General features: G+C 34.3%; 1 protein-coding gene across 1 annotated transcript; it reads right to left on the minus strand.

Moving 5' to 3' along the window:
- Window positions 1–751: 751 nt before the first annotated feature.
- Window positions 752–11,349, minus strand: LOC107496754 (uncharacterized). Its single transcript, XM_021126628.2, is given in 5 exon segments — window positions 752–3,748; window positions 3,751–3,926; window positions 4,076–4,084; window positions 7,906–10,870; window positions 11,250–11,349. Coding segments are annotated over 5 exon segments (6,138 nt in total). The 3' UTR covers window positions 752–860.
- Window positions 11,350–12,295: the final 946 nt, after the last annotated feature.

Consider the following 12,295-nt stretch of genomic DNA (forward strand, 5'->3'; position numbering starts at 1 on the left):
CTTAAGTATAGCCACAAAGAAGTCTGACAAGCCACAGAGGTTTGCAGTCTTGATAAATAATCTTTCAAGGAACATCCCAAACACCACTCCATATCCATATCCTACTGCTACTGACTTCCACCCAAATAATTTTCTTCAATGCTCAAGTCTACAGAGGTTTCGCAGTCTTGATATTTTTTTTTTAATTTTCTTCGATTCCTTTCAAAGCGACAAATCTTTTTCATCAATGCTCAAGTCTTCAGACTCTGTAAAATAATGGTAAATTATTTTTTATGATGTATCACATGTTAAAGTTGAATTTTGGCCAGCATGTAACTAACAGATAAAGATGAGCCATTGAATGAAATTTTATATCAATTTCACACCATTAAATTATCATTGATGGTTACTTGATGATTAACAATCACAAAAATTGCTAGCCCCTAACATTGCTCCATATTAAATTTGAGTTATTATCTTAATCATAGTTAAATTATATCGTAATTAAATTTTTAAGAAGTAAATATATAATTTATTAAAAGATTCAAAATTGACTTCTTTTTTTTTCAAATTACATTAACGTGGCCCTAATTTTAGATTCTTCCTTCTCGTTCTCTCTCGTGATAAATTATTTTGATTTAAAACAAAAGCAACACATCAATAGTTAGGTTTTCTTATTGATCTTTAATTCACAAGAAGTTGAAATAATAGATGACTCATCTATAATATATTCATTAATAGAAATAGCATGCATGTTTTATTAAAAAAAAAAAACAGAGTAACTCACATCATTACAGAAAAATAATTAAAAAAAAAAAGGAAAACACATGAAGCTAACACAGTCTCTTACAATCTGCATGGCCTCTCCTGCGCTTGTTTTGTTAATTATATCCACAAAGAAGTCTGGCAAGCCACAGTGGTTTCGCAGTTTTGATAAACAACATTCCAAGGAACATCCCAAATACCACTCCGCATCCATATCCCACTGCAACTGATTTCCACCCAAATAATGGTTCTTTTGCCCTAGGAAACACTGAAGGTGGTTGTTCTTCATCATTGCTGCATGACTTTGACAAAGCGAATCCACATAGCATTGGGTTATCTTTGTAGGAATCATTTTGGAATGTATTGAATTGTTCTCCTGTTGGTATCATTCCCTCCAATTGATTTTTAGAAAGGTTGAAGACAGATAGAAAATTCAAATTTGTCAAAGTCATAGGAATCTCACCTTTCAATTGGTTCCATGAGAGATCTAACCATTCCAAACTTGTCAAATTTCCCAAAGTTTGTGGTATGATACCACTAATTTTGTTGTGTGAAAGATTAAGCCCTTTGAGAGAATTCAATTCTCCAAGAATTTGTGGGATTTTTCCTTCAAACAAGTTATTTGACAAGTCTATGGTTGTGAAAATAGTTAATATCCTTGATATTTCAATAAGTTGACCTTTCATAATGATCCCAACAGAGTCATTATATGTTACACTGGTCGTACTAGCATTGGTACCCATATACTCCAAACCATCAGTTTGAGTATTATCATTCCGAGCCATCATTCCTTGAAACTCTTGAAAGTATTGCATTGGCAAAGGGCCACTAAACTTGTTATTAGACACATCAAAAATTCTCAACTTTGGAAATGGGTGCTTCCTACTCAAACTAATGATGGTACCATGAAATTTGTTATTTCGTAAACTCAGTACCTGTAATTGCTGAAGAGCTTCTAGCCTCCTGGGAAATACATCTTCTATGTTATTGTCACTCAGGTCTAGAACTTCCAGTTTTGTGCAATGAGCCAACGATTGTGGTATTGGTCCCTCTAATTGGTTGCCATTCAACTTTATAGTCTCAAAAGCATTCTTCTTGGAGAAGTTTCCAGGTATGCTTCCATAAAAGTTGTTGATTTGCAAATCCAAAACCAGGAGTGAAGGAAAGGATCCCAAACATTGTGGAACCTTGCCAGTCAAATTGTTGTGAGACAGGATTAGCATATTGAGGGAGCTTGCATTGCATATTGCGGAAGAAATGCCTCCTGTGAAGTTGTTGTTTGAAACTGAAAAGTAATAGGTGCCATTTGGTGGAATTGGAAGATCTCCCTGCAGCTTGTTGAAACTGAGGTCAATAAAGTCCACTCTCTTCCATTTGTACAAGAGCTTGTCATTAAACCATTTGGGAATCACCCCTTCAATTTGGTTATCAGAAAGGTCTAGTTCTTGTAGATCTTGAATGCTTACTAGGAATCTAGGAAATTTTGTAATCTTACATTGAGATAATCGTAATGTAGTAAGGTTAGGTAAAAAATAGTCAACATTGTTGTCAAGGTGAAAAGAGAGAAAAGTACTGTGAGATAGATCAAGGAATTCTAAAGATTTGAGCTTTGAAAATTGGTGAAAGTCTACATGACCGCTCAACTCAGTTGATGATAAATATAAATATGTTAGATTTTGAAGTTCAAATAGTGAATTTGGAAAACTACCTTGGAGTTTGTTGTCAGAGAGAGACAACGTTTCCATAGAATAAGTCGAGAATTTACCGATTGGTCCTTCGAACTTGTTGCTACTAAGATCCATATATGTCAATGAAGACAAAGAAAAACACCAATCTGGGATTGTCCCATTTAATAAATTATGGTCCAAATAAAGAAATTTTAATATTGAGAGTTCAATGATATTGCTTGGAATTGGGCCTTCTAAATTATTAGCTGATAAACTTAATTCAGAAAGTTGGGTTAGATAAAACAATGATGGCGGTAGCTGACCTCCTAGACTGTTAGAATCAAGTGACAAAGATTCTAATTTGGTGAGGTTGTGGAACACATCTGGGATATGACCTTTGAAACTATTAGCACTAAGATCTAAGAAGGTGAGATGTTTGAGGTTTGAAAGCAAAGATGGGATTTCACCATGAAGTGTGTTTTCTGCAAGGCCTAACTCAGTTAGTTGAGTGAGGTTCCACAAAGAAAGAGGTACCAATCCATCAAATTGGCAACTCCCCAGAGATAGTTGGTTAAGAGACTTCAAATGGCCAATGGAATCAGGTATTTCTCCTGAGAATACTGTGTCAGTGAGATACAAGATCCTTAGAGGAGTGCTCCAGTTAGACTTTGGAAGTTCAACTTTGAGGTCTTGATTATATGACAAAGTTAGTTCTTGAAGATTAGGTAAACCAAGTATGCCGATTGGAAAATTCCCCTGCAACTTAGTGTCTCGAAGACTCAATGAAACCAAAGAAGATGACAAATTCATTAACAAAGACAGTGAACTTTCTCTGATGGAAGACATGTTTACCTCATCTAGAATTAGCTCTTTCAAGTTAGTGGTGTTTAGAATGAGTTTGTTCCATGTGGATGGATCAAATCTCAATTTGCTATATCCTAACTCATCTAGCATATCTGTACGGGAGAGATCAAGTGAGAGTAATTTAGACAAGTGAGAAATTTTGAAGGGAATATCACCACCCAATGCTGAGTTTGACAGATTGAGATGAGTGAGAGCCGCAAGGTCACCGATTCTAGATGAAAGTGGAGAGGCAGAGAGATCATTGTAAGCGAGGTTGAGTTGTTGAAGATGAGTGAGATGGAAGAGTGTGCTGTTGGAATTGAGTTCACCTTGAAGCATGCTGCAACTGAGGTCAAGGCCAATCACGTGCCCTGACGTGGTGTTGCACGTGACACCATCCCACTGGCAACAATCAGTATTGTTGTTCCAGGATGCTGTCTTGGGATAAGATGAAAATAAAGCCCCACCTGACTCCGCCACCACAAGTGTTTGTAGAATGAAGTGTTGACGGCAAATGAGTTCTTGAATTGGAACAAGTTTGAGCTATCATCATGGTTACACAATGGCAACACTGATGACGAGGATGTGTAAGACAGAGTATGAATGATGAGTAACGAGAGTGTCAGCACAAAAAAGGGCAATGCGAACCACCCCATTTCAGAAAGTTCAGATTATTTGATTTGATGTTGGAAGGAGAGGATTTGGGTATCTGTGTGGTACTCTGCATGCTTCCAATCCAAGAGTAAATGCAAATTTATAGAGAGCACCCATGGGATAATATGCTTCAAATTTCAATATATTACAATTATAAGGGTGTAAACCGTAAAACACTGCAAATTGATTTGAAATTGTTTTATATTAGTCTTGACAAAATCAGAATAACATCATTTTATAAAGTTCAATGTAACATTTGTTTGTCTAAGTCTGTATTTTGTTAACATTTGTATGTTGAAAATTATTTTAAAGACTAACATATAAGTGATGTTTGTAAGATTTTGAGACTAAGACAAAAAGAGCTTTATTTAAAACTTTATTTATATTGTAGTGTGTAGTGTGAAGAGACGGGAATTTTCCACAACCTCGCTCTATTTAATACATAAAAGTAACACCTTCATTTATTAATGTCATAACTCGTTATATTATTAAAATTGAAGTCTATTGTAAGACTATAGCATCTATCTTCTGTCTTGATCAAGGTGACAACTAACAAATGAATATTTTTCATGGATGCCGGACAGAGATGAAACTACTCCTTCCAAATGAAGAAAAGTCATCAAACTTGAGTGATACATAGAGTTGAACAAGTCCAAGTCTTCCTCACCATTTAATTAAAAGGATATTCTTAAAGAATTATTTTTTGTTAAAATTAAATCATAATGTCATAAAAACACTATCTTCTTTGTCACCAGCGAGCCAAAATTTTCCAAAAGCTTTGTATGTGATGCTGATGAACGTGCTTAATTAATAACCTGTGTCATCTCATCTAAGATTCACACTTCTGTAATTAGAAGGAAAAAAAATTGAGCACATCATTGTGTACTGAAAATATTGCCACTATATATGTAATAGCAGATTAGTGTGAGAAAAATGAGTATAAAAGGTTAAATTGGTATTATTTTATTAATTACTCGTGATTTTAATGTGTGCACCTCAATCAAAATTTGGCAAATTCAATATGTAAATTTTTTTATCTTTTTGAACCAAAATATTTAGAACTTTATATTGAGCCGAATAATAACAACTCTCTAATAAATGATAGGTAAGACTGTAAGAGTTGCAAGGTGATTTAATAATCCTAATAATTTTAGCAAAATACAAGTGAGGACAGGGTATATAGCTAGCAGCAGTAAAAGTAGTATGTAGTCGGCATGCATGCAGGAGAAAGAAATTAAATTTAGATTCATTCCCGTTATATTTTTGTGTCTTGCTTGTTTTTAATATACTCTGATCTTACAATTAGCTAGAAAACATACAATCCTATGAGGAGCAGTGATAATTCTTCAAAATGTTGGATGTATGACTATGTAGTGTAAATAAATTTGTAATGCAATTAAATTTAAATTTGTGCGTTGTGCGAAACTAAAAGTAATTAATTATTTTATACAAAAAAAAACTATTTCAAAAAAATCTTAAAAATTAATATTAAATTTAAATAAAATTATATGGATATTATATATTTTAGTATTTGAAGAATTTACTGCTCAATATATGTATTTAGTAAACTTAAATATTATAGATTTATAGTACAAGAATAAAACAGTTTGACATAATACAAACATGAATATAATATTTCAATAATAAAAAATAACATCAATTGTAACATAATAGAGTTTGTTTTTTGTATAGCGGTCAAGTTGGTTAGTTTGTTAGACATAATTATAGCATTATTAGTTAGTAGTTTATTTTTCCTTTTGCTATATATATTGTAATTGGTACTCAGTACTTTGAGTACTTCTTTTAATCAATTATTCTCTCTTTTCACAATTTTATCATGGTATCAGAGCCTTGGTATCCTCCTTGAAGAGGATACATAAGCTATCATCTTTCGGTGAGAAATCACCCTACATCTTTTTCAACCTCCTCTCACAATGAATAAGCAATCTTCCAATTCAATTCAAGATCCAACCAATGTTTGTTAAAGGCATCCAAGTGAAAATCCTACCCCAGTTTTGGTTACCCCGGTTCTTTACCAGCAATTTCGTCTGCATTCTGTTTCAGCAGTTATATCTGCATTTTGTTTCAACAGTTTAATCTGCATATGTTTTAGCGGTTTCATCTGCACTCTTATTGCGCTCCACGCGCCCTCTTTTTTTATCGCGCTCTATGCGCCATTTGAAGTTATTGCGTCATACGCACGCATTTTTGAAGATCGCTGCTCAAGTACAGCATCTCCTTTTATATTTTTGCCGCCGGCAGCTCAAGTTCCGCCGCACGCATCTTTCTCCGCGTCAACTCTTATTTCTTGGAAGAGTAAGAAGCAGGCTACAGTTTCAAGGTCGTCCTCAGAATCAGAATATCGCGCCCTTGCTAATGGCACCTGCGAACTCGTTTGGTTACTCAAACTACTAAAGGAATTCAACACTCTTCCTCCTCTTCCGGTTGATATCTTCTGTGATAATAAATCTGCTATCTATATTGCTTCTAATCCTGTCTTTTATGAAAGAACAAGCATGTTGATGTTGATTGTCATGTGGCTCGAAACAAGTTCAAAGAAGGAGTTTGTAATCTTAGACACGTTGTCTCCAGTGAACAACCGGCTGATCTATTCACTAAATTCCTTCCTCCAGGACCATTCTCTCATTTGCTTTCCAAGCTGGGATTACTTGATTTGCATAAACCACGTAATACCAGCTTGCGGGGGGATGTAACATAATAGAGTTTGTTTTTTGTATAGCTGTCAAGTTGGTTAGTTTGTTAGACATAATTATAGCATTATTAGTTAGTAGTTTATTTTTCCTTTTGCTATATATATTGTAATTGGTACTCAGTACTTTGAGTACTTCTTTTAATCAATTATTCTCTCTTTTCACAATTTTATCATCAATAAATTATGACATCATACTTTTTTAGCATTATATTATAGTTAAATAATATTAAAAAATAAATTGTTGGTAAAAAAAGTAATATATACATGACAAAAATAATATATAATTAATTAACACAATTGGATTAAAAATAGCAAAAGAAAATTTAAAAACATTGTAATTAAGAATTTCATATATTATAGTATTTTAAAAGTTCATAAAAAATATATAGTAAGTAAATTATTTAGTAAACTAAAATAAAGAATAGTAATCATCAATAAATTTTTTTAAATAATTATACAAAACATTAACAATAATAAAAGAGAAAAAATAAAATGCATAAGATATTTACAGCACATCAAGTAGTTGAAATGCTTGGACTATTTTTGTGAGTGATAAATTTATGATAAATTAGTTAAAGAGGAGTGCTATGAGTAAGTAAATTTTGTTATTTGTAATCATTAATTAATTAGGAAAAGTATAAAGAATCAAAAGCTATTCAGCCAAAAATTAAATAAAATTATATTAATTTATATCAATAATTAATTAATTTTAAATTTTTTAAATTCAAAATTTTAAAAATTTTAAATTGATTAAGTAAACCTAATTAAAACCTATAAAAACCTTCTTCTTTTTTCTCATATTAATCTATCTACTTCTAACAATCACAAATTCGAAAAATATATAAAAGAACATCCATTTAATATGAAAAAAGAAACATTCTAATACTTAGTAGAAGAAACATCCATATATATTAACTCGTAAAAATTTTGAATTCATCCAAAGGTATTTGGCTGAGTTTTGGCTGATATGCTTTTGATTCCCTAGTTTTACTCATTAATTATTATTGACATTTTTAATGGTGTGAAATTTTATGTAATAGTGCTGAATTATTCCTTTTTTTTTTACTAAGTAAGTACTGACCAAATTTTAATAAAAGTGCTGACTCGTTAAATTCTCTCTTACTTAAATTATAAAAGTCTAAAACAACTTGAAATAGATAACCTTTTATTTATTATATCAACAGTAGTAACTAGTAAGTAGTACAACATAGATCACACATTTATTTCACAAAGAGAAAAGTTAACTTACAACAAACTAAAATAGAAAAGAAAAACATATTAAGCTAATTCATTCTTCTTCTACGATTCCCCTGGGCTCTGGTGTTTGGTCTCTTCACTCTTGCATTCTTAATTCCAACAAGCCTTGCAAGCCATTGGGGCCTTCCACTCGAGAAAAAACAAGTACCTAACACCATTCCAAACAACATACCACACGCATATCCCATTGCTACAGGTTTCCATCCAAATCCTGATTCCAATTCCTCTTGAAATATTGAAGATGGCACCTCTTCATCATTGCCGCACCATTTTGACAAAGGGAGTCCACATAGCATTGGATTTCCTCCGTAGGAATCATTTTGGAATGTGTTGAACTGTTTTCCTGTTGGTATGATTCCTTCCAACTGGTTTTGTGAAAGGTTTAGAACAGAGAGGAAATTCAAATTTGTCAGAGTCATGGGAATCTCACCCCTCAGTTGGTTCCATGAAAGGTCCAACCATTATAAATTAGTCAATTTTCCCATTGATTGTGGAATAGTTCCGGTGATTGCATTGTGTGAGAGGTTAAGCCCTTTGAGAGAGTATAAACCTCCAATGACATGTGGAATTTCCCCCTCAAAGAAGTTATTTGACATGTCTATGGTTGTGAAAGTAGTTAATATCCTTGCCAATTGTCTCGCTTGACCTTTCATAATGACCACCACAGAATCATTATATGAACCGTGGGTTCTACCCTTATTCGTAATCATATACTCTTGGCTACTATCATCCACAGTCATCATTCCTTGAAACTCTTTGAAGTATTGCATTGGCAAGGGGCCATTGAAATTGTTATTAGACACATCAAGAATTCTCAACTTGGGAAATGGATGCCTCATACTCAAACTAGTGATGGTACCATGAAATTTGTTATTTGGTAAACTAAGTACTTGTAATTCTTCAAGAGTTTCTAACCAATTGGGAAAGACATCTTCTATTTTATTGTCACCAAGGTCTAGAACTTCCAGTTTTGTGCAATGAGCCAAAGATTGCGGTACTGGTCCCTCCAATTGGTTGCCATTCAACTTTATCGTCTCAAAAGCATTAGTCTTGGAGAAGTATGCAGGTATGCTTCCATAAAAATGGTTGATTTGCAAATCCAAAACCTGGAGTGAAGGAAAGGTTCCCAAACATTGGGGAATATCGCCACTCAAATTGTTGTGGGACAGGATTAGCATATTCAGGGACCTTCCATTGCAAATTGTTGGAGAAATTCCTCCAGTGAAGTTGTTGTTTGAAGCTGAAAAGTAATAGATGCCATCTGGTGGATTTGGAAGATCTCCTTGCAACTTGTTGAAACTAAGATCAATGAAGTTTATGTTCCATTTGTATAACATCTCATTAAACCATTTGGGAATCACTCCTTCAATTTGGTTATTAGAAAGGTCTAGTGCTTTTAGATATTGAATTCTTTCTAAGAATCTAGGAAATTTTGTAATCTTACAAGAAGATAAATATAAATAAGCTAGGTTAGGTAAGAAATAGTCAACACTACTATCATCAAAATTAATAGAGAGAAAATTATTGTGAGATATATCAAACACAACTAAAGATTTTAACTTTGAAAATTGGTGGAAGTCTACAAAACCAATCAAATCATTTGATGACAAATCTAGCTGCAAAAGATTTTCATATTGAAATATTGAATTTGGAAAACCACTTTGGAGTTTGTTATTAGAAAAAAGCAAATGTGTGATGGAATGAGTTGAAAATTCATTAATTGGTCCTACCAGTTTGTTGTTACCAAGACTGAACTCTTTCAAGAGAGGCAACGAGTAACACCAATGAGGGATTGTTCCATTTAACAAATTATTATCCAAATGTAGTGCTACTAGTTTTGAGAGTTTGGTAGTTTGATTTGGAATTGGGCCTTCTAAATGATTAGCTGACAAATCTAAATGAAAAAGTTGGGTTAGTTGAAACAATGATAGTGGCAGCCGGCCTCCTAGATTGTTATAAGAAAGTGCTAAGAAATCTAATTTAGTGAAGTTGGCGAACACATCTGGGATGTGACCACTGAATGTATTATAACTAAGATCTAACAAGGTGAGATGTTTGAGGTTTGAAAACAAAGATGGGATCTCACCATGAAGTCTATTTTTTGCGGAGGCCAAAGTTGTTAGTTGAGTGAGGTTCCACAAAGAGGGAGGAACCGATCCTCCAAAATCGCAATCAGTAAGCCATAATTGGTTAAGAGACTTCAACTGGCCTATGGAGTCTGGTATTTCTCCTGAGAAAGCTGTGTAGAAGAGATCCAAAACCCTCAGAGGAGCACTGGAGTTGGACTTGGGAAGATTACCTCCGAGCTTTGAATTTCCTGACAACCTTAGCTCTTGAAGATTTGGTAAGCAAAGAATGGAAATCGGAAATTGTCCATGCAATCCAGTTTCTTGAAGATTCAGGGAGACTAAAGATGCTGACAAATTCATCAACAACGACAATGAACCTTCCCTGATTGCTGACATGTCTATCTCATCTAGAACTAGCTCTTTCAGATTAGTAGTGTTAACAATGAGCTTGTTCCATGTCGATGGATCAAGTCTAAATTCTGTATATCCCCCAAGATCAAGTGAAACTAATTTAGACAATTGAGAGATTGTGGATGGAATATCACCACTCAATCCTGAGTAAGATAGATTCAGATGAGTGAGACTCACAAGATCGCCGATTTCAGATGACAGTAGAGAGGCAGGGAATTCATTGTAAGCCAGGTTGAGTTGTTGAAGATGAATGAGATGGAAAAGTGTGCTGTTGGGACGAAACTTACCGTGAAGCATGCTGCAACTGAGGTCGAGACCAATCACGTGCCCTGACACGGTGTCGCACGTGACACCGTCCCACTGGCAACAGTCAGTGCCATTTTTCCATGATGCTGTCTTGGAATAAGACGAACAATAAGGCGTCATCCAAAATGAAGTTTTGATGGCAAAAGAGTTCTTGAATTGGAGCAAGTTTGAGCTGTCATCATGGTTGCACAATGCTGGCAACGCTACTGATGAGCATGTGTATGATGGAGAATGAAGAAGAAGTAGCAATACTGATGAGTTTGAAAAACTCCAAATTAATATTGGTGATGAGCAAATATTATTTAAATATTTAATTACAAAATTATTAATTCAATATTATTTGATTATATGTTAATTAATAATTTTGTAATGCAGGATTTGAATTGGGCCGAAAATAAAATAAAATGCTGCAGCCCAAGTGTGAATTTGCTTTCTAATTCAGCATTGATTCAAAAATATTCAATGATATATGGCTGAATTTTTGGGCTAGATTAATATTGTTACTCCAAGCCCAAAGAAAGCTTCCTATGTTTGATTCAAAATCCATCAGGAAAGAAATTGTTACTAATTGGGCCAAAATGAAACCTATTGCTACCAAGCCCAATGTTGATGAATGTTTCCATGCCTTATTCGAATCCATGAAGCAAATGAAATGCCTAAATGCTTCCAACGGATTCCACTTCATTATTATGAAGGATTTCAAATTTAATTAATGCATTGGAAACATAAGAAAGAGAGAGAAGATTGATTTGATGGCTATTATGACAGTACACGCTACTCAACAAAGGAAAGTGGGAAACTTGAATTAACTTTTACTTTCTCTCTCTTTGTTCATTGATTATTGTTCAAATCCATTGAATATTTTCTCTCTTCTCTCTCATCCCTTTCCTCTTCTTTCTTCGGTTATTACACAGGAAGCCATGGAAGCTACTTGGAGCTACCAAAAGAAAAGAAAAGCAAGGCTAAAGAAGCTACCAAGAGGAGAGAAAGCAAGCCTAAAGACCATCAAAATGATGGCAAGAAAATACACCAAAATAAAAGTGAGTTGTGGCTAAGATATTCACCAAATGTGGATAGATTTGGTGAGACTATCTTGAGCCTCACATGCTCAAAAATGGAAGAAGAAGATTCGGCCAGCTAGAGGAGATTCTTGAAGCATGGCTTGTCTTTGATGCTGCTCAACCACCACAGGGAGTAGCTAGAGTGGCGAAATGATGGTTGAAGGCAGAGATTGAAGCAGATGAAGTCATCATCATCATGAAGCATCAAGGGCCAGAAATCCATCTTGGAGAGGAAGCCAAGGATGGAGCACTCGGATTGATGAAGAGTGATGACCAAGGAAGGACTAGAGGTATTTGCATGTTGGTTTCTGCATGAGTTACCTTTTCTCTCGGTGTGGCCGAACCGGTTTTGTTGTGAAGGAAAAGAAGCTGAGCTCGGGTTTATGTTTCAACTGTGAAGGCTTCACTTCTCTATAAAAGAGGTGAACAGTCATGGTTTGATTTAAGGAGTAAGATTTGAGAGTGCAAGGCACAGAGTTCTAAGAGCTTCCTAAGCTCGCAGTTCTTCTTCTCCTTCAATATTTTTTGTTTTGTATTTTTCTGTTTAATTTTGTCATGTCTTGAGTCTCA

This window comes from Arachis duranensis, chromosome 7 (genome assembly GCF_000817695.3).
Source record: "Arachis duranensis cultivar V14167 chromosome 7, aradu.V14167.gnm2.J7QH, whole genome shotgun sequence".
Lineage (NCBI taxonomy): Eukaryota > Viridiplantae > Streptophyta > Magnoliopsida > Fabales > Fabaceae > Arachis > Arachis duranensis.